Genomic DNA, 23,239 nt, shown 5'->3' with positions numbered 1-23,239 from the left:
CTCCAGCGCTACCGCGCCCCTTCCGGGGCCCGGGGGCAGCGGCGGCTCCGAGGCGAAGGGGGAGCCGGGCAGAGCTGCGGGGGGTGCCCGAGCGCGGAGGCGGGCGGAGGCCCGGCCGGCCCCGGATCCCCCGGGGACGGAGGCCCACCCCGACGCCCCCTTGGTGCGGGGGCCCGGCCCACATGCTGACCCGTGGCGAGCTGTACCCCAACGCGTGGGACGGGCGGGGTACTGCCAGCGGGGGCTGGCACTGCTGGCGCAGGGCACCGCTTGGCATCGTGGCAGGACAGGCAGCGCCCCTCTCCCACGAGCCTCAGCAATGCTGCTGGCCCCCACCCTGACATGGCACTGGAGCCTACTTCACTATCTGCTGGATGGCAGAAGGCGGCCAAACTCCGCGTTTATCTTGAGGCTGCCTGAGGTGTGAGAGCCCAGGCAAGACTAAGTGGTCTGGACATGCTCACAGGCATGGCTGTATGGACCTTGTGCTATCCTCCAAGGCTCTGGAGGGCATCCTGAGGCACAGCTGCATCCTCATTGCTTGGTGTGTGACCAAAGGCCTTGACGTCATCTCCACAATGCGTTGCCATGGGGTTCCTGTAAGCTGTTACCGTTCTCACCTTCCTCTAGGACCCTGTCACAGAGCTGGTACTAACGTTAATTAAGAATGATTAGGTTGGCTTTTATTTTTAACCTAGTCATCTCATTCACCAAGTGATGGTTTGTTTGTGACATTATAACATGTCCATGTTCCTTTACAGCTCTCTGTTTTTAAATAAATACCAGTTTCTTAGACGAGGTTTGGCTGCGAAAAGATTGGGAACTCTTGTTCTAGTATGCAACTCCAGAAAAAAAGATGGCTAATGTAAACCAAAAACACTTAAAACATTTTAGAGTTTCTTTACTGTAAACACTTATTTAAGCACTTTGCTAATTCAGATGTGTCTTCAGAAGTCTAGTTTCTTTAGGATAATTGAATTTGACCATGTAACTTGTAAGTTACTGACATTCTTTTCTGAAGATGTTTGATTCAGGACTCATTAGTAAACTGTTGAATTATTGGCTTAAAGAGCAGTGGATGTTATGGTGTCAGAGAAGACCATCCCCTACCATAGTTTCATTAGGTGAGCATTAAGGATGCAAAGGATAAGGATTAACCCTCGAAATTAATTTTTTCCTGAGTTTGACATGTCAGGGACATCATAGCTTCTCTCTCACAGGTGAAAACAACTAAGAGTGAGACATTTTGAACTTTACATAGCTGTAAAAGAAAATGATAGTGTTACAAAGAAGGTTTGTTCAGCTTAGAGAAGAGGAGACTGAGGGGTGACCTCATTGTCTACAACTTCCTCATGAGGGGAAGTGGAGAGGGAGGTGCTGATCTCTCTGGTGTCTGGTGATAGGATGTGAGTGAATGCCTTAAAGCTGCATCTGGAGAAGTTCAGATTGGATATTGGGAAAAAGTTCTGAGAGGGTGGTCGAGCACTGGGACAAACTCTCTAGGGAAGTGGTCACAGTCCCTAGCCTTTTGGTGCTCAAGAAGTGTTTGGACAGTGCTCTTAGATACATGGTTCAACTTTTAGGTTGCCCTGTGTGGAATCAGGAGTGGACTCGATGATCCTTGTGGGTCAGTTCCAACTCAGGATGTTCTACAATTCTAATTTCTTGCCTACTTTTGCTCATGACCGGTTTATGTGTTTGTTCTCATGCCATCACTGTCCTTCAACATACATTGTTCTTTTTTTGTCCTTGCTATTTTTCCTGATATATTTATAAGTGCAATCTATAGTCTTTATAATATTGTCTTTATTTTGGTGAGATGAACCATTTGGTCCTTTCACTCTCTTCTGTAAAATAGTTTTTCCTTAGCACCTTTCTTAGCACTTTGTACCTTACTTTCTCCTCTCTCACCTTAGCGGCCCTTCTCTACATTCTTCAGGTCTGAATTTCTTCAACGTGTATGACCAGAACTCTATGCAGTATTCTAAATGAGACCAGCACTGCCTGCTGACATTAGCACTTCTGATCTCCACTGGAAATACTTCATCTGATTCATCCTGGAACTGACAAACTGTGGCTTTTTCATGGCTCCATCATGTTGTGAAGTCAACTGGCTTTTGAGCAACTAAAATACCTAGGGCTTCAATCTCCTCAGTCGCTTTCAGGTGATTAGTGCCTAAATGGTAACAAAAATTCTTATTCCCAGTCACCAAATACACAACCTTACTTTCTGCAATATTAAATTTCATCCTGTTTTCATTTTTTTAGTCCTCAACGTCATTCAGTTCTTGCTGTAGGGCATGCTCCTTTTCTTCCATAATGGTAGTATTTGTACCTATGTTCTTATCACAAACCAGCTATAACCTGAAGTAAAAACCCAGTGAAAGCATATCACTTGTACTTAGGATAAAAAATCAAAAGTGAAGTCGCAAAGCTTTCAGGAGCCAAAAGCCATTTCTGCAGCCTGCCAAGTCTTATTAAAACTGCCCATCTTCAAGCAAAATGAAGCAAAATCTTCATTAAGATAGACTGCAGGATTTCATTTTTTATCTTCATTAAGATTTTGCTTTGTACTGTTGAGATACTGTAACTCAGCCTGGTAAGAATACAACTTTTCCCTAGACCAGAAACACCTTTGGAGAATTGTCTGTATTATTTCTGTATCCCTTTCAACCTAATCTCAACAGTCTCTATGTTTTAAAATAAATACCTATTTGATTTTACTAGTGTAAGAAGTGATGCTCTGATGGATGAAGTTACTGGAATAATTTCTAGCAGCCACAAACTAACTGGAACTTTGACCATTAGCTATAACATGGACAGAGTGAAAAGAGAATGAATGGCTATCTGCAAAGGTTGTAATTCCTGTTTTGAAGAAAGCATGACAAACAGCTGGGCCAAGAGAGGGAATCAGTAGCAGAATTTAAAAAAGGAAAGCAAAAAAACCCAGGCATAGTAATTTTTGAAGACTTTTTAAACCTTACAAGCAATTACCTTACATTTGTTTATCAGGCACCTTACTTCATTTTTTGTTGGCATGATAACATGGAAATTCAGGCAGGTTCTATAGCCATTAGATCTCTATCTGACAAAGATACGGACACCACATATACAGTATGCTTTTATTGGACTTCAGAAAGCTTAGGGTTTTACTAATATCTGTCTGGAACATGCGAGCATTGTCCATCTCTTATTCACAGACCCAGTAACGTTAAATCATTTTCAGAATACAGTAGCGTACAACCAATTACACAGTGGTCCCTAGAGGGTGCCCTGGTGACATCGATGTGCATCTCTTTGAGAAGGGTAAATTCTGGATGCTGAGAAAACACTTCCTAAAGCTTCACTAAGCTGACCCAAGAGTAATGTATGGGCAACTGACACTACGTTTCAATCAAACATTGAAGGAAAGCTAAGATAGTTTTAAATACGTACGACTGCAGGATTTCATAGAATCCTAGAATGGTTTGGGCTGGAAGGAACCTTGAAGCCCATCCAGTTCCAACCCCCCTGCCATGGGCAGGGACACCCTCCACTGGACCAGGTTGCCCAAAGCCCCATCCAACCTGGCCTTGAACATTTCCAAGGAGGGGGCAGCCACAGCTTGTCTGGGCAACCTGTTCCAGTGCCTCACCACTCATAGAGAAGAATTTCTTCCTAATATCTAATCTAAATCTATCCTCCTTCAGTTTAAAGCCATTACCCATATTTAGAGACATTACTGTGAGCTGTGCTGTGGGATAAATACATTTAAACAATGAATTTGCTTGTGTTACCTTTTGAGACATGGAAGTGGAGGTCTCTGCTTCTCTTGATGTGATATCAGAAACTCCGTAAGCAGCAGACACAAGGACTGCTTCCTTAGGTCACAGTAACGCCCAATCCTGCAGGACAGCCAACCCTCTAAATCAGTCCCAGAGGGTAAGTGAAATAGCATTTTTGTACTTAACTGTGTTCTTAAACCCTATTTCTCATATCTACGTACACTTCTTGGTCAAACTTTATTTTAGTCAGATATTTCTATATTCATTCTAAAGTTGGTTTACTTAGTCTTTCATTGCTGATGAACTTCAGTGCAAACGTACAAGATTTGTGGTTTATTTGATCACTTAACCAGTGTTCAGAGACTGTGTGCTCCAGGAGCAGTAGAATACTGAAAGATATACAGTGGGACTAGCATCAATCATGAATGACAATGCAATTTATTGCTCTTCTGTAGCCTTCAGGCAAAGGCTCTTAACATTAATGCAATGCATCTATATTCTTAATTTGTGAAAGACCGACCACAAAGAAGTGTTCACAATATGAATGCAACAAAAAACCCCCACATTTAATCATGTGAGCCTTACATAGCTAAGACTGCCACAGCAAATTAGCTTCCATCCTAAGCATACATTTTACTTATTGACTTGCATATCATTTCTTTTGAATACTCCTAACATATTCAGTAACACAAAATGCATCATGTAAAACTGCAATTTAGCTCTGTCACTGTAAGCCAGGATCACATAATTTCTCTGCACCTTCTTCTGGAGAAATCTGAAAATCACTACATGGCTTTACTGGGCAAGAGAAGTTGTGAAAGATATATACAGAGTTATAGTGGAAAGTGTAGTGTTACAGTTTCTTTGCACTGTTCAGTGAGGCTGCTGGCAACCCATACAGTTCAATCTGCAAAAAATCTTACTAATATTCCATTTGTGCTCATTTTTTATGCTTGTGCTTTGCCTGACTGTTTCAGCTACATTATTTCAACTGGTTTTAGTTATGAGGAACGATGAAGGTAAGAGGTAAGAATTCCGGCCACTTTGTATTTAATCAATTTGTATTTGTATTTTAATCGATTAAAAATCACTTTGGCTTCACAGAGGGATTGCTGCATCAGTATGAATTAGTACCTTTCTTGGTCTGATAAACATCTATTTTAATTCCAAAGCTCTGGATCACTGGAAATGACACAATAAATATATATGATAATTTCATAGGCACTTAGATCCTAGTCTTGGTCAGAGCTGCAGTTGTTCCAAATTGCACAGAAGACATTCAGTATCTTGCAACACCTTCTATAAGACAAAAGTGGGAGGAATAGGAGTTCTACTCTGATAAATCACCTATGGGGTTAAAGAGAAGCAAAAATATACATGCTTTGGTCAAGCTGAAGGACTTAGCCCTCTGTTTCTCTTTCTGTATCTTACAAAACATCCTGGAAGTGACAGTATAAATGGCCACATGGCTCCATCTCCACATGGAAGCATTATCAAAGTTGGGTTCTTCTGCTCTACCTAAGGATAGCTGTGTTCACCACAGGAGAGATCAAGGCCTTTAGGCAGTCACCTATTTTTCCTTGTTTCTTAGAAATGTCACAGCCAAAATGACTTTATATTTTACCTCAGTTAAAGACATTATCCTCTTTCAGATACTGCCATAGATCTCTGGTTCCCAGAAATATTTTTATTCATATGGACCTTTTTAGCTGGGTAGGACAGGAGGTCATCATTCCAGGCTAAAGTACTGAGAAATCGTGTAGATTGTTCTTCCCATGATATTATGAAGATCCTTTTTAGGCTATTTTTCTAAATCCATTTTTATAATGGTCATTTACCTGTGATTCATCATCCTTCACTGTTTAGACATAATCCTTTTGTCTGCTTCTGCCACCTCTCATTCTGTGATGTTTGTCAGGACCTCTAATATCTATAATCAGCCCAGTCAGCTTTTGATATTTCATGGGGGTGCCAGCTACTGCTGCAGTGCATGAAAGCAGAAACTTACACCATAATTACTATACAGATCTATCCTATGGATCCAGAATGTGAATTTACAGGGAAAAGGAAGAACTTAGTAGGCTGGAAATCCCTCATTTCACTGCCTTATGCAGTAGACACACACTAGGACTCAAGCCACCCCAATTCTACTGTGACCACAGACAGCTCTGATTCACATCAGAAAGCAACAGAAATACCATTATTCTGCCATTTGATGGTACAGTAGAAGAACGCAAATGGATCACATCATAAAAGCCCATGTCTTAATTGTAAACAGTCTTCCCTAGAGCTTCTAGTCTCTCTGGTACAGAACCATGCTTGGATATTCTTTTTAAGCTTTCACTCCAGTTTGCATGTCTCGTTTCTTTTCTGCTTGGCAGAAAGCCAGCTGGAGGAGCATCTCTGCACTGCAGTGAAAAGCTGCAGCTCTGGAAAGCTACCATGTCAAAAATAAGCAGCAAGTATTAAGACTGAATCACCTGAAAACAGAAGACACTTCTACCAGCTGGTGTGAAAATCTCTGAAAATCTTTCATCTTCATGTTTTGTCATCATGTTTTCCCTCCATGATCTACAGTCCTACTTTCATGATAGAATATATTGTACGCTGGTGTTTATTTGCAGGTTTATTGCTTTATTCACATATTTACCTGCTGCAGTACAATCCCTTGAGATAAACTAAATTAATGATGCTATGCAAGTTACAACACACAGAAATAAATTAAACCCTTCCGATGCGCTAATTCTGTTTACAAGATTTATTTCCTAAAGATCATAGCCAGTGGTGTCACCACAATTTAATATGAAAAAGACCTATTGCATCATTTCCTAAGTTATCTGTTGAGAGCTAGAGCACCTTCAGATTAAAGATCTCAATTTGAGAAAACTGTAAGCTAGTAACATCAGTTGTAGCCTGCAGAGATAATTATTCTGGATTTTTCCCCATTTCTGTGATTGGCCTTTTTCCTGATTATCTTCTGTCAGAGTCTTATGACACTATAGATTCACGTACGCTTGCCAAAATGCCGAGTGTCCAAACCTTCTGAGGTTTCAACTGTGTCTTCACTGCAGGCTTCGTGGGTACTAAGGAACAAAACAGGGCAGGACACTGATTTATCTAACCATCGAGCTTCCTAAACTGTAGCTCATCTCTATGGAAATCTTGCAGACCGCAGGGGCCAGAACCTGACACGGTTTTAGGAAACGCTGCAGATTGTTGCTGACTTTTGTTTTACAACAGCTGGGTTGCTTTTCCACCAGGCTGCATCAGCACAGGATGCATCTCCCTTTCTTTGTTAGAAAAGACATGGATTTTTCTATCTGAAACTACTTTCTGGTGGGTCTCCCTCATTCAGCATGCAGAAGTTTGAGTTTGCTCAGCTTTTCTACATACTGCATTGAAGTGCTTTGAGGATGTGGCTAGCTAGAACTGACTGTTATTGATACAGACTTGTGCCCTGAATTAAGGCCCTCTCTGGTCGTCCTGGACGTTAAGAACTACCGTCTACACAGCTGGCTGTCTACACAGCAGTTGACAGCTCACAACAGGTTTACAGTGGCGGTTAGCGAAGTTCAGAGAGATTTTTCTCATATCTCATTTTTCTGGAATCTAGGAAATCCCATCACTTGCCATTAGAGACCATTACACTTGTCTTTAATTGAACAGGAAGAACCACCACCAGGAGGAGATGAAGACCTGGCTGTTCTGCTTACTTCCAAGTGATGCAGAAGAAGGAAGGAATGTGAACGATGATGCTGAGCCTAGGCATCTTTTAGCACTGCTGGTGTCCGTGATTTTATTGTGGATACTGCAACGACTCAACACCAGGCATTTAAAAGTCTCCATGGATTTCTGTATTTAAGTAACTCTCTGACACTAAAATCATGAAGGCAAACTAAACTCCCCTCCGAATTATTCATTTAAAGCTCGTGAGCCCCGCACACGGTTTTGAGCATCGGAGCTTGGCAGCTGTACCGCTTCTCTCCTAGTGCCAGAAGAAGGGAGCGCAGCCGTGCCCAGCCGGGGACCGGGGAGTCCCGCTTCCCCAACGCTGCCTGGAGCTCAGCGGCAGCCGCTGTCCTGTCAGGGACGGCGCCGTGCTCCGCGCCTGCAGACAGGCCGGCTTCGGGCCGGCAGGCCGGGTGCTGCTGGCCAGCACAGCCCGCGCTGGGGACTGCCTGAGCCGGGAGAGAACTGGGGCCCCTTGGAGCCGAGGCTCTGTCGGGTTTGCCCGGGCCCTGCGCAGGCAACCGGCCACGGGCGCGGTGGCGGCGAGGCCTGCCAGGCCCGGCTAAGGCCCGTGCGCCCGCTGTGCGGCGAGCGGAGAGGCGGGGTGCCGGGGCCCCGCCCCTCTCCTCCGCAGTAGCGCAGGATCACGTGCCAGCTCGCCCAATCGGGGAGGAGCTCAGGGTTCTTTAAGAGCCGTGCGCCAGTCACCGCGCGCTGCAGCAGCGGCCGCCGGGGTTGCTATGGAGACCACGGCCGGGCCAGTAGCTATGGAGACGGCAGTGCCCTGGCTGCCGGGCGGGCGGCGCCGCCGGGAGCCGCGGAGGCACGCGCTGCTCGTCGTGATCGGGGAGATCGGGACGGAGCCGGAGCGGGGGGCACTGCGCAGCGCCCTGGAGCGCGGTGAGGAGCGGGGCCGCGGCCGAAGGCCCCGCGGGCGGGGAGAGGCGAGGGCGCTCCTTGCATCCGAGCGCCGCGGGGATGCGAGCCCATCCGCGCCTGCCGCCTTGTCCCCGCCGCCGCCCGGCCCGAGGCGGAGCCGCCGGTGCCCGCCCTGCCCTGCGGCACCGCCACCCCGCCGCAGGACTTCGCCCACCTCCTACCGGAGGGATGGCGGCGTGGCCCCGCTGGTCCGGGCGGGGGAGGAGGCGGCCCACGGGCGGCGGCTGAGGGAAGGGCTGGCGCTCTGCGGGGGCGGAGGAGATGGAGGCTGCTGTGAGCACGTCCTGGGGCCGCAGATCCTGGGAAGGGCTCGGGGCTGGGGGGAGAAGCTCCGCTGGGCTTGGGCGGGCTTCGCGGGCGAGGGCGTGGCTCGCGGCCGGTGGCGCAGCCCGCAGGGGTGAGGTGACCGCGGTGTCGGCTCCAGCGAGGACGAGCCCACTGACGGATGGCATCGGTAACGAGTCAGTCCGGCTCTGCTCCTGCGGGCTGGTGTGCTTGCAGGCATTCAGGCCATACGCTGCTGTATTCCCCCCAAGCATTCCTTTATTTGTGTTAGTGAAACGCAGTTAATGCTGCTTTTAGAATGTCTTAAAGCTTGAAGACATTTTATGGTTCTAATTTCCCCAAGTTTCTATTTCATTAGTGGGTCAGTGAATTGCATCTTATTTCCATCTTACTCCAAGCCTCTGTTGTATTAGTTGGAGGCTTTGTCTTGCTTGACTGTTTACCGCAGTGCAAGGGGACAGCTGCAAACGGGGGTTTGTGCTATGGCCTCTGCCTGCCTAAGGAGCAACTATGAGAGGCTCGGGGTGGACGAGCCACAATAGTGAACTGCTTCAGGAGTGGCACAGAGCAAGATAGGCCTGCCATAATGTTTTGCTCCTTTGTTATCCATATTGTGGTAGCACCCAGAGGCCTTGGCAATGAATTAGTCTTTGTATATTAGATGTAGTGTTGTTAAAAGTGAGGGGTAAGGAGGTGGTGGGATGGTAGCTCTTGCTTTGTGGCAGTTTCTGATGGTTCCTAAGAAGAGAATGGAGAGGTTGTCAGCTACATCAGGACCTTAAGGGAATCCCTGTTGTAATAAGCAGTGTAGTGCACCTCTGAGAAATAAAGTAACAGGCTTCTGACTTTGCATGCACTTCTACCCTGCTTCCCATTTCCAAGACACATTGGTTTAAAAGATGCTAGTGGTCAAACTATGTTATTTGGAGATACTTCTGTGACTGTTTTCTTCTCAAGCCTCAACAGTACTGAGGAACAGGGCAATTTGAGAGGGAGTGGGTATAAAAATGTCAAATCTTGTCCAATTTCTCCTCAATCTCAGCACCTTTTTCTAACCATCTCTGCTGGCAGACCATTTACCAGCTACTTTGAGAACTTTTCCAAGGGACGGCTTTAACCAGTAGGGGTAGGTCAGATTATGACCATCTGGCCTCTGAAGCCCCCTCTTCAAAGGGACTGTTCCTGCTTTCTGCACAACAGGATGATCATCTTTGCTTGGTGCTTCACTGAACTGGTGTGCCAACCTGCATGCTTATATCCATTCTCTGAATCTTTGAAATAGTGACAGATCAGACTGTAAGCTAATGGATTTTGTTCTTGGATTCTGCAGTCATATGCCAATGACCTGGAAATTCCCACTGGAGGAAAAAAAAGAAATGCTAATTTTGCAACACAAATTGTAATTGCCACAGCAGAAGTAAGTTCTACAGTTTTGTCTAACTAGAAAGCTACTAAAATTCTGCCAAGAGCAGGGGCTTCTTTGTGTGAGAGATATTTAAGCAGTATTGGTAAGTTACTAACAGTAGAAGTTAACTGCTGAGGGAGCTAGAAACCTGAATTTCAGACTTTCCTCTGTCACTGACTTGGAGCAGGACCTGCAGCAAATCATAGAGGAGACTTTTCCCACTGTGAAAGGGGAGAATGACCTCATGAAAGAGACAAGGATCTGCAAATTGGAAGATGGATATAAAAAGTAAAAGTAGTTAAAATGACAGCAGACTCTTGAGATCTGTCAACAGACAGCATATTATAACGTTGGAGATGGCTGTACTCTTGATTCAGGGAGTTCAGAAATGTGGAAATAGTACACCCATTCTTACGTATGGTATCCCATTTCTTAAGTGATAACTTGCTGGAGAGGGTTTACATGAGGCTTGTGTGAGGGTAGAACAGGCTGCTGAGCAGAAGCTTTGATTTCCTTAGGAAAGAAATCAGTGTAAATAATAAAATACTTCTGCCCTTCAGAAAAGCATTTTTCTGCAACTTGGTAAGCATGGTAAGGGGCTTATAGCCCTGATAACAATTAGATTAACAAAATTGGCAAATAAAGTTGTTAAGCAGAGTTGGTCCTAAGTGTTACATACTATACATCTAGATAGGGTTTTCTAAATAGTGCAAAAGCTAGGTTTTGTTTTCTGTCTGTCTTCTGTTGGCCGTGGTGTCCTGTCTGCACAAAACAAGCAAACCTCAAAAACCCAGCACAAATCTCTTGCTCTGACTGATCTAAAAAGTGTGCTTCCCAGATTTCTTCCTATACCTTGGTTCAGGAGAATGGAATAGTGAATATAGGCATTATAGGGACCTGCTTGTTTCCATGTGTAGTGCTTTTTAGGTAGTGGCATTGTGTATCTGTGGGATACAGATTGCTTAAAAAACACTTATTCTAAAATGTTGTCTAAAATATTGGTCTTACTGTTTCAAAACTGGACAAAACTCACATAAACAGAAAAATATCTGGAAGACTAGGTCTGGTGTTAGGGGGAAATGCCAAATCTTATACACAAATTACCTCAGCAGGAAATAAAGTTCACAAGGACATAAGGAAAGCGATGGAAAACTGATGGATCACATGGTACCTTACCCAAGCTATGCATGTGCAGAGAGCATGAATATTTAGAAACCCTATTATGGTATAGTCTGTGCTCTTCTATCAGGATCCTAATCAGCAAGGACATGGCTCCTGTGCCATGGGATGATAAATTGAAATTGTGGCAAGTGGGGAGAAATTAGGAGTAACTTCAGACTACCTGGAGGGGAAAAAGTTTAATGATTTGTTGCAAGTAGGATGAGAGATAATTTCACTCTTCCCTTTCCTTGCTCTGAAAGAGGATCCTCTCTTTCTGCATCCTAGAGGATGTAGCAGTACCTCAAATAGCATTTATTGCTGCAGTAGGACACTGTGACAGTGACACAGCAGCTAGAGTCAGCAGGATTTGCCATGCAGAGTGCCTCCTTGTTCCTGTCCAGGTCAGAATGCTCATCAGTACTGCATTAAGATGCACTTAAATTGGACATTTGTTTAAACAGTCATGCTTTCCAAGAGTATAGCATAGGAAAACATTTTGTTCACCTTCTTGCTCCCTGTCTTTTATTACTTGTTTCATTTGTTCCTATCCCATGCCCAAACTGAAAGGAATAGATGTTCTGTGACAATGAAGGTGGTGGTAAGTTGTTCCCCGTGCCGCCGCCCCCCCCCCCCCCCAGATGCTCAGAGGGTTTACTGAGGATTTTTTGAGCACTCTGCAGTGCAGACTGTCAGGTAATAAATAAGCTATATTACTCTACTCCAGCTGCCACCAGAAAAAGAAACTAAGAACAAAGTTTTCTTGAGATGCTGTAGATTCTGCAGGCCTTGAGACTACTGAACTGTATGATGCAATGATTACTAACTCTGTCTTGGTTGTGTATAGAAAGCTGGAGCTTGTATCCTAGAAGATCCTGTTTCCCACTGGTGGCCAGCAGAAGCTGTTGCACAACATGGGATTACTGTGCTGGAGAACTAGAATGGCAGTAACTGGGAATATTTCCATGAAAAATCAACATGCTTCACTTGAAAGAAGGCAGATATCTGATGCAATAAATCTTTATATTTTATGTAACAGATGACATGTCTCCAGAAGATGGTGGAAGAACTCTCAGTGAGGATCCTATCAATAAACACTGGGGCTGAAATTCTTGTTTCAGTTAACTCTTAGCAGTCTGTGACATTGGCCTTCAACATCTGTACTTCAGCAGGCAGCAGCACAAGAGGCTGGAATAGTGATTCATGGTGCTGAAGTGTGGTATCACACCATCCAGGAGAGGCTGCTCCTTACTGGGATGTGAAGATCTGTAGTGTTTGGTGTTATCCGGAACGTACAACTGTTCACACTGAGGTCTGAAGGTGACTTCCCCAGCATGGCATGGTGCCACTTGCTCTGGGAGCAGATGCTGCTTCCTGCTGTGATATGAAGGCGATTAGCTTCAAAGATTATATAGATTAAAGAGCAAACTCAAAGGGTCTCATTGGGATCAGGGGCTTTGAAGGAGCGATTAGGCAGAGCGAGTTGGGAGGGGGGCTTTTGTGGCTTGGAGGATGCACAGGCTGTAAGAGCAGAGAAGCTGGTGTCTGAGCTGTTTAGTAGTTTAACCATCCAGTAGGCCTTTTCTACTAGTGACCAATGCTGGATAATGCAGAAGATGTCAACCGAACATAATCTATTTGCTTGGTTAGGCAGTGTAACTTATTTAACCGCAATCCCTTATAGCTTGTTAGTTTCACTTGCATGAAGCCCAAGTTGAATGAAGACTTGCTCGCTGCATGTGCTTCAGAGATAGAAGTTTTTATGGAAGGTAAGTATCTTACAGCCCACTGCTTCTGAAGACTTTCTCCATCCTAAATGTTTTTCTGGAAGAGCATCACTGGTCCTTGTGTGTCCTGTTACTTCTCTATCTCCACTTCTGTTTCTGCAGTAAATCTAGTAACAGCTCACTATTCTCTTTTCTGTTTTTGTTTTGTTGGGCAGGAATTCGTTCCTGGAACATTAACATTCTGTCCTGTGACCTGAATCAGCAACTGCGACTCTTTGTAACCCGACACCTGGCTCAGTTTTCTTCAGAAGTCAAAGGTCAGCTTTTTGGTTTATCAGCATTAACTTAACTTTTCTTTTGGGTTTGAAAAATATACAGAATAAAGCTGATTGTGATTTAGAATGTCAAATTCAAGTAGTGAATTGTTTGCCCAGGATTCTGCAGACATGAATACTAAAGAAGAAAAAACATCTTAAGGGATCTGTTGGATGCAAGGAATTTAACTTAAAATTACATACCTTACTACTGAGAATAGAGTGAATAGAAACATGTGCTGCTTAAAAGCCTGTTAAGCTAGTAAGTTAGAATGTGTCTTCTGTATGTTATTCAGGTGGCACAATATAGAATCATAGAGTCATTTAGGTTGAAAAACACCTTTAAGAGCATCAAGTCTAACCATTAACATTGTACTGCCGAGTTCACCACTAAACCACATCCCCAGGCACTACATCTACATGTCTCTTAAATACCTCCAGAGATGGTGACTCAACTGCTACCCTGGGCAGCCTGTTCCAGTGCTTGACAACCCTTTTGGTGAAGAAATTTTTCCTAATATGCAATCTAAACCTCCCCCGGTGCAACTTGAGGCTGTTTCCTCTTATCCTATTGCTTCTTACTTGGGAGAAGAGACCAGCCCCCACCTGGCTACACCCTCCTTTCAGGTAGCTGTAGAGAGCAATCAGGTCTCCCCTCAGCCTCCTTTTCTCCAGGCTAAGCAACCCCAGTTCCCTCAGCTGCTCCTCATAAGACTTGTTCTCTAGACCCTTCACCAGCTTTGTTGCCCTTCTTTGGACATGCTGCAGCACCTCAATGTCTGTCTGGTAGTGGGGGGCCCAAAACTGTACACAGTACTCAAGGTGCAGCCTCACCAGTGCTGAGTACAGGGGGACAATCACTGACCTAGTCCTGCTGCTCACACTATTCTTGATACAAGCCAGGTGGCCTTCTTGGCTACCTGGGCACAATGCTGGTTCATATTTAGCCAGCTATCAACCCATGCCCCTGCATCCTTTTCCACCAGGCAACTTTCCAGCAACTCTTTCCCAAGCCTGTAGCATGGCATGGGGTTGTTGTGACCCACGTGCAGCATTGGGCACTGGGCCTTGTTGAACCTCATACAGCTGGTCTCAGCCTATCCAGATGTCTCTGTAGAGCTTTCCTACCCTCAAGCAGATCAATGCTGCTGCCCAATGTGGTGTCATCTGCAAACTTACTGAGGGTGCGCTTGATCCCCTTGTCCAGATCATTGATAAAGATATTAAACAAGACTGGCCCCAAGACTGAGCCCTGGGGAATACCACTTCTGACCAGCTGCCAACTGGGTTTAACTCCATTCACCACAACTCTCTGGGCCCGGCCATCCAGCTAGTTTTTTACCCAGTGAAACATATGCCCATCCAAGCAATGAGCGGCCATTGGTGTCAAAGGCTTTACTGAAGTCCAGCAGACAACATCCACAGCCTTTCCCTCAACCACTAAGCCAGTCACCTTGTTACAGAAGGAGATCAGGTTAGTCAAGCAGGACCTGCCTTTCATAAACCCATGCTGACTGGGCTTGATCACCTTGTGTCACTTGCCACATGATGGCACTCAAGATGATCTGCTCTATGACCTTCCCTGGCACCAAGATCAGGCTGATAGGCCTGTAGTTCCTGGATCTTCCTTCTGGGCATCGCATTTGCTAATTTCCTGTCCAGTCCATACAGTTTTACTTCATAAGCTATTTATTATCTGTCTCTTGGGTTTTAGAATATATTTTTGTATGCACAAAATGTGTTGCAAGTAGTGTGTAAGACTAGTCAAATGACTTTCTGAATCCCTTTTTTTGAAGGCCTATCTCCCTTTTCTGAGAAGAATAATGAGTAAGAACATTATAAAAATGTCATTTTTAACATTTATAAAGTGTGCTTGCTTAGCTTGTGAGAAGCTTGAACTCTGGTTAGGATGTTTGTAATACTTTTATGTAATGTATATTAAAGTTGCCATAGTAAGCACAGATGACACTGATGCAAAATATTTTTTTTATATAAGACTGTCTTATAGCTCACTGTACATCTTACACTCTTGTCAAAGCTTCTGAATATATCTTCCAGCTGGGAAAGCTGTTCTCCTAATGCATAGCTGTGAAAGAAGGTACCTGGACTCTATTCAAATGTGCCGCTGACTGAGAGGTCTCTTAACTTTCCTGTGACTTTTTAACATTGAGATAGTCTCCCTCCTTGCAAAGCAGTGTGTGTATGTAAACACACAGGATTAAAATACTCTGTATGAAACATATCGGTTGAAATGCTCAGTGAAAGATCTGTCTAAACTTGAAACAACTATAACAGAGTATATGGTACAAATAGACTAAGCACTAACAAGTCACTGTGAATATAACACTTGCCCAAGAATTCTTATAACTCAGGGTTGAAATATCTGGGTTAATAGCAACATGTATCCCCCTCACTTCCCTTGCTTGGTTCCTGAGGAGCAAAGGGTGATAAATGTGAGGGATCTGGGGAATTTTAGGTCTGTTAACCAACTGTCAGGTCTACTGGGCAAATCAGTAGTAATTATAATAAAAGGCAGAATTAGTGTCTATATGGGAAGAGTCACCATTGGTTCTGCAAAGGGAAGTCCTGCTTTTCAAATGTCTTGGAAGTTCTTTGAAAAGATCAGCAAACATACAAAGGAGTGATTTAGTCTAACAGCCAAATATGTTTTTAGAATCTAAGTCCATGAAGTCTATTTAAGGAAGCCTATTGGTGATAGAATTAGGGGCCAGGCTTTGGTATGCAGAAGTTACTGAGAGAAGGATGGGTAAACAGAAGTTCTGATGTAAATAGCCGGCTCCATCAATGGAGGTGGATTGCCAGTTGGGTTCAGCAAAGTACATGTTGCTTGACATAGCTACTTAAATGTTAAAGGGTGAGCAGTGAGGCAACTTTGATAATCCAAAGTCATTCAGGACTCAGTAGTGTTGAGTCCTGACTGAAGGGTTTAACTTGTGTAAGGTAAATGCCCATATGCAAAACCAGCCCCCAAATGTAGCTTGAAATTGAAAATAATGGTGGGTTCTGAACTGACCATTACCATGGAGGAATGAAATCCTGTAGTTATGATAGAGTTCCTGGAAACATCAGTTCAGTGCTTGGCAGCAAACAAAACAGAGAAAATATTAGGAATTATTGGGTAAGAACAGAGAATAAAACAAGGAGCGTCATGGCACTGTATACTAGATCCCAGATCTTGAATACTGTGCAGTTTTGGTCCCCTTATCTCAAATGTAGTGGCACTGCAGTAAAGCTCAGAAGGGTAGTGAGGACGGTCAGAGGTCTGGAGTAGCTTTCTTTCAAGAAATTATCACATAAGCTGAGATGCTTCAGTTTGGGAAAAAATTGACTAAAGAGATGAACAAGAGCTAGAGAGAATTAAGGGAAACTGGTGGAAGTCACATTCAAAAGAAAATATGGTGATATGGTTGCACGTTCAACTGATAACGGAGCTGTAGAATTTATCTCCACAACATCCTTTGGAAAGAAGCTTGTGTGGTTCAGAAAGGAAATTGGATAAATATTTGAGACACACCCTTTGGGGAGTTACTAAATGGATGAGCCAAAACAGGGAGACTTTGTTGTCCCTTTTAGCCTTACTTAAGTCTGTCTGTTACAGAACACTTGATGCATATTTCAAACCATTAAATCTTGACGGAGGCAGAACAGAAGGAGAAATTAAGTACAGAAGTGAACAGTACAAATGAAAGATTTCTGTTCATCTGTGCATCCACAGACCTTCCTTAGATATCGATGGGTCTCTCCAGTGTGCAGTTACATAAATTTAGTTCTGATTAGTTAATTTCTGTAGCTAATGACATAGGTCAGCTGGCATCTTGTTGCATGTCCAACACAGACTTATGATCTGCTTGCAGCCCAGAAAGCCAACCGTGTCCTGGGCTGCATCAAAAGAGGTGTGACCAGCGGGTCGAGGGAGGTGATCCTGCCCCTCTACTCCGCTCTTGTGAGACCCCACCTGGAGTACTGCGTCCAGCTCTGGGGGCCCCAGTACAGGAGAGACATGGAGCTGCTGGAGAGAGTCCACGGGAGGGCCATGAAGCTGATCAGAGGGCTGGAGCACCTCTCCTGTGAGGACAGGCTGAGAGAGTTGGGCTTGTTCAGCCTGGAGAAAAGGCGGCTCCGGGGAGATCTAATTGCGGCCTTCCAGTACCTGAAGGGGCCTACAGGAAAGATGGTGAGGGACTGTTTATCAGGGAGTGTAGTGACAGGACAAGGGGGAATGGGTTTAAGCTGAAGGAGGGTTGATTTAGATTAGATGTTAGAAAGAAATTCTTTACTGTTAGAGCGGTGAGGCACTGGACAGGCTTGCCCAGAGAAGCTGTGGAGGCCCCATCCCTGGAATTGTTTAAGACCAGGCTGGATGGGGCTTTGGGCAATGTGTTCTAGTGGAGGGTGTCCCTGCCCATGGCAGGGGCGTTGGAACTAGATGATCTTTAAGGCCCCTTCCAACCCAAACCATTCTATGATCTGGGTCTGACAGACTTGATCTCACCTCTAGAAGAGCATCAGACATGGATGTTATTGTTACCAGCCATTCACAGTCACTTCTGTTCTGAGAAACAGAGATGCCTTGTGGAAGAACTTAGTTGACTTTTCTAGTGGAACTGGGAAAGGGTAGAGCGATATATGAGGCAATCGGATCTCGCTCAAGTTGTCTCCTGCTGTTGCAACCAGTTAAACAGTGACTTGTTAGAGGCCCCGTTTTCTGCAAGCGTTCTGAGGGTTTAAACTCTACAGCCCCTAACTGTCTGATACAGACTTTTGCAATGTTATTCTACTGTAGCAAGTAATGAAGAGTTTTCTATTTTGTAGCTGTCACTAGCTGAATACCAGTGCAAGGGGTAGTTGAAAGAGCAATCCAACATCCAAACATCTGTCTGATCTATTTTGCATTAAAAAACCCCCCAAAACAAACAAACAAAACCCACAACCCCCCCCCCCCTCAAATCTGAAAGGAATTAACTGGAGGGGAAAATAACTAACTGAAACCAATCACTAGCCCCTGTTGAAGGGTTGTGTTTCTGTTAGGTATAACGTGGATCTGGAAGCTCTCATATCTATATGGAAGAGACTACTAGAGCAACAGCTGAATGGCTTGTGGATGGCAGGTTTTTTAGAAGGAGCGAACGATAATTATTGCTAGTTAAGAAGAAACCTATGGACTGAGCCGATAACCTCCCTTTCTATTGAAGCCTTTCTTGACTGGCATAACCCTAATTTTGGACAATCAAAACCCACTGATAACTAAAAGTATAAAATTTGTGATTTTTCTCTTGGTTTTGCTTTTTCTTGTGATCTAGTCTTTATCTGGGATAACGGCGATGTGTGTTTGTCACCTCCAGGTTAGACTTCTGCATCCCATTAGGTTTAGGTCTGAAAACAAGAAATAACAAGACTCTCTCTTGTGTAGGAGATAGTAAACAGTTCAGTGTTATCCTGTAGGGCTTCTGGCTACCAGTTCTCTTTGTGCCTGTTGTAACTTTAAAGCTCTTCATAAATTAGTTGGCAAATAGCTGCTCTGTAAAAGCCTCTGTCATGGCTGTGGCCTTGTCGTCCCGTAGGTGAACAGGACCTGCAAGCTGACTTAAGATTACAACCACGTCTCCATTTGTGTATGGCAGGACAGCTCTTAGTCTAGAGCAACGTAACTGGAGCCTGAAGCATTATTTTGACTCAGGCTGTAAAGTAGGAAACTGCATTAGATAGACTCTGACTATCTGTAAAGCATGGCAGGTTTTCTTGTCTGAAGGCTTTCCCCTATAACTGCAAGTATTTAATGTATTAAACATTTACAAATACTACCTATCTTCTCCCCAGAAATTATTTCTGTTGAGTCTTAGAAGGTTCCATGAAACCTCCTGTGGGCTTCCTCACTCAGGTCTAATTATCTGGAAAATGTGAGATATTAATCATGTGGCCTAAAGGACTGTAGGTTCTTGCTATTCACCCATTGTGATCTTAAGGACTCGGGTTCTTACTGCTAACAGTGCATTTGTAAGATAATGGCTAGGCTAACATTAATCTGTTTTAAAAAGTGCTGTGGTATCACTGGACCTGAAAAATCCTCGCTTTATCACACTAGGGTCTAAAGATCCTGACCTTTTTTCCCCAACAGTCCTTAGCATTAGACAAGCATGTGATAAGAAGCGTTCAATATTTTCTCAGGAAAGAGCTAAGGCATGTATAGGGATGGATAGCATTCCAGTAACACGAACAATTCTATGGTCTGTTTGCATACTTCTCTGACAAACTTGCTGATCAGTAGCAGTAATTTTATCTCACCTGTATAGAAATGCAGATTAATTGTTATAATTACGCTTTAATTTGACAGATATTGGTGGTCTCAACTAAGCATCAGAACAATAGCCTCTCACTTTAGTCAATCAGTTTGTGATCTGTAAGTCTGTTTTCTATCTTCTGATAGTGCAAAGCAGGAAATTGATACCTATTTTCCTTTTTACAGTAATGGTTCTAGTGCCACAGTGCAGACTTTAAGCAGCCATAGCTATCTGCGGGATCTGGCAGAGCTGAAGAAACCCGTGTGTTTACACTCTTACTCGATGTAGGGATTTCACATGTTGCTGTGTATTAACCAGTGTGTGATGGAGAAAGTTCTCGAGTTGGCTCAGTCAAGTTGTTCCTTAAGATTCTAGTGCTGGTGTACTTCAGTAACACAGTGGAGAAAAAGTGACAGGGTTTAAACACCAATGGGATGTGCTCTGTGTTCTAGGAGAATTCCCAGCTTCTCCTGGAGAAACTTGCCTGCAAACTGTCCCTGACCAGTCTGTCCCTGTGTCTGTTCAACAAAATGTTTGTTACCTGGGATCAAGTGCAATTCTAGTTCATCCTATAGCAAATATTGATGCAGGGTATATTGATAAATAGTCTCTTTATATGGCTTCTTGAGGTGCTGCAATTCAAGATTAGGTTTTGTTTATGCAGGTGTAGTTCTTGCAGCGTAAGACATTTCCTAGATACTGTTATCTCTTCGAAAGCGATACCCCAAAGAAGTTATTTTCTATCAAATTTAGTAAACTAATCTGAGGGGGGAGGCTCTTCTCCTATACACTGTAAAAGTAACTCCTGGCATGAATTCCCAACCCCATTTAGTATGAACAGCACTGTGATGAGTGAGTTACAGCTTAGGCAACAGCTACAGGACATGCTAATGTCGTTGATCAGCTGGAGTAGGGCAGGCAAGTTTTGACTGACACACTGTCAAAAAGGTTGTTTCTTCTGTCATAACTTACATCTTTTATTTACACAGACATCCCCCAAAGAGACAAGTCTCTAAGCCCCTTAGCAGGTCTTGTCTTTGTGCTTAGAGTTTGTTCCGTGGGTCTGTTGAATAAAGGTATCCTTATGCTTCAGGATGGTTCGATGTGAGTATTTGGACAAGTGTCTAGATGTGCTTGTTTTCTGGAAGATGATGCAGGCGGTTTGTGTAACAGAAGTAATGTGTTCAGTAGTTCAATAGCTTTGGAAGCTGCCTGCTTGAGAAGAGTCAGGGAGAGAAGTGGGTGGTGGTCAGATTCTTTTCCCTAGGAAAAGACAGTATGACTTAGAGCTATTGCAGTCTTTCTGCTAGCAGTGGCTAATACTGCTAAAATTTCTTACCATGCCACTTTTTTGATATTGTGGTATCACTAAGGATCATAACCATATTAAACAGTTTGGCATGACTTTCTCTGTAGAGCAAATTCATCTCACCTGATTTCACTAAGGGAGTTGAAATTGTCCATAGTGACTTGATCCTGAATTGGAGGTTTGCAGCTTAATGTGGTACTAGATATGCTGACACTCTTCCTCGGAGCCCCTCCCCATCATTACACATCTCCAGAATTTCCTGTGGGACTACACGTTCCTGCTAACTCTGCAAAACATCTCTTTGCTCTAGTAATTTTTTGGGAAAGAAAAAGCATAGCTGGCTCTCAGCTGTTCCTGCTTCTGGTGTGGTCAGCAGCATAGATGTGAGATATTCTGGCCTGGTAATCTAGGGAACATGGATTGGCCTTTGGAGCAGATCAGTTACTATAGGTGGCTACTTGGTTTCTGGCAACTGTGTACAGCTGGCATATGTCATTTCTCTAATAGAGTCCCCTGGCAGCACTTAAGGCAAGACCAGGCAGGCAGAGATTGGCTTTGGGATTAGGAAAGTCTAGAGGCAGGTTTGTCTCAAACTAGATACTTGCATATTCCTGTTGACTGATTCAGTAAGCACGGATCTTGAAATGCAGCAAGGTGATCCCTCAGAAGGGGTCCATGGACTCACGAATACTGAGGCAAAAGGAGTAAGCATGGGAATAATGGCCACAATTTAAAATGTATTAAGCAGCTGTCAAGAGCTGTACAAAATGATGACAGTCCATACAGCTGAAGATTGCAGCAGGAGATAGTGTAGCTTAGAGATGAGTGCTGAAAGGCTTAAACTGAGGATTTATGCTATAATCCCAGGATTTACTTGGTGGTGGTGGATCTTGAGCGTAGACAGGTTTCTCCCTGTGACAGTTAGCAAGAAGCTATGGTTATGGCATGGTTCGGGGTGAGGATGTGGGAAGGACTGCTACTAGAGAAATTTCAGGTCACGACTGGTAATATAATCTAGAAGAAGCTCTAAATGTAAACTGGGAACAGTCTTGACTGCACTCCATATGTACCATCAGATAATAACTTTTGGAAGATAGCTGCAGTCTTAACCAAATGCTCTTTTAGCTACGCTGCTTCTGCTTGAGCAGTTATTCTATACTGATTACTTCCATGGTTAAGAATCTTCCTAATTTATTTTTGAACTTCTGGTGTGACTTGCTGCAAATTCATTGTTGCATATCCTGTAACAGCCGTATGAAGATGTGTGTTCATCACCATTCTGCTCCAGATGGACATTAATAAAACTAGAAACTTTTCAACAGTAGGAGTTGTTCCACTCTACACTGTACGTGCCCTCTTGTTCCTGCTGTGAGCATAGAGAAGAGTGGCTGCAACTGATTTTCCTGTTAGTATTCATAGCTTGGTGTTGGCTACTCTGAGCACAAGGCTGTACTAGACATCTCCTGAAAACTCCCTTCCAGTTACTGTTTTTACGATTCCATACTACTTGAAAGATCCTAGTCTCGCTTGTGTGAGGGACATGTACCTCCACACTGGTATGCTTAGCAGCGTCTCTGGAGGATAAAACTGTTCTTTTCTGAAGTATATGCATTAATCTCAGAATATCATTCCCTTAATGGTTGATGTTTGCACTCTGTGATTAGGGAAAAGTCATCTGGAGCATAGCAGTTCCTGTAAAGCCGGAGTAGTTCTTTGACCTTCTATTTAGTGCAAAAGGCTTCTCACTCTACAGACTTATAACAACCAGTAGAAGTTTGACACCACTGGCGAGAAACAAAAGATGAAGGCTGGTAATACAATGTGACGACGTAAAGCAGTCTACCTAACGGAATATTTCAAGACTTTCCTATCTGCAATTTCTCACTCGGTTACAGTACTTAGTTCCAAGCTATATTTGCATTATGTTAATGCTTAGTGTTTGAAGCTGAAATCAAAATGTAACTGCAGTATTCTGTGGGAACAGAGAGGGCACTTACTCCTCTGACAAGTTTTCAAGAGGTTTTCAAGATATGATTGGACAGGGTGCTAGGTATCTATGTTCCTCTTCCCATTAAAAGTTGGACCAGGTAATCTTTTGAGGTCTCTTCCAGCCTGTGCTTCTATGAATTCAACTTTGCAACAGTTAAAGAACAGAGTTTTACTAGTGGCACAAATCAGGTCATGTTAAGCTGTAAACCTGAGAAGAAGCAAAGGCAAATGCATGAGTGCACTATGCACATCTTAGTCTCAAAGCCTGCATTTGATCCTCCTTTTACAGTAACAAATATCTCATAGGTTAATGCTTTTACT

At 43.9% G+C, this 23,239-nt stretch overlaps 1 protein-coding gene across 1 annotated transcript in view; it reads left to right on the top strand.

The window, feature by feature from the left end:
- Positions 1-8,187: 8,187 nt before the first annotated feature.
- The window catches only part of MAP1A (microtubule associated protein 1A), a 68,570-nt gene continuing 53,518 nt past the window's right edge, over positions 8,188-23,239 (top strand). Inside the window, exons 1-2 of the mRNA XM_054836815.1 lie at positions 8,188-8,393; positions 13,223-13,324. Coding sequence (XP_054692790.1) covers positions 8,234-8,393; positions 13,223-13,324 — 262 coding nt within the window. The 5' untranslated portion in view covers positions 8,188-8,233. The remainder of the gene's footprint in view (positions 8,394-13,222; positions 13,325-23,239) is intronic.

The sequence above is a fragment of the Grus americana genome, chromosome 10, assembly GCF_028858705.1.
Source record: "Grus americana isolate bGruAme1 chromosome 10, bGruAme1.mat, whole genome shotgun sequence".
In the NCBI taxonomy this organism is placed as follows: domain Eukaryota; kingdom Metazoa; phylum Chordata; class Aves; order Gruiformes; family Gruidae; genus Grus; species Grus americana.
Note: the sequence above shows the minus strand (reverse complement) of the source record. Positions and strands in the feature narration are given on the sequence as shown.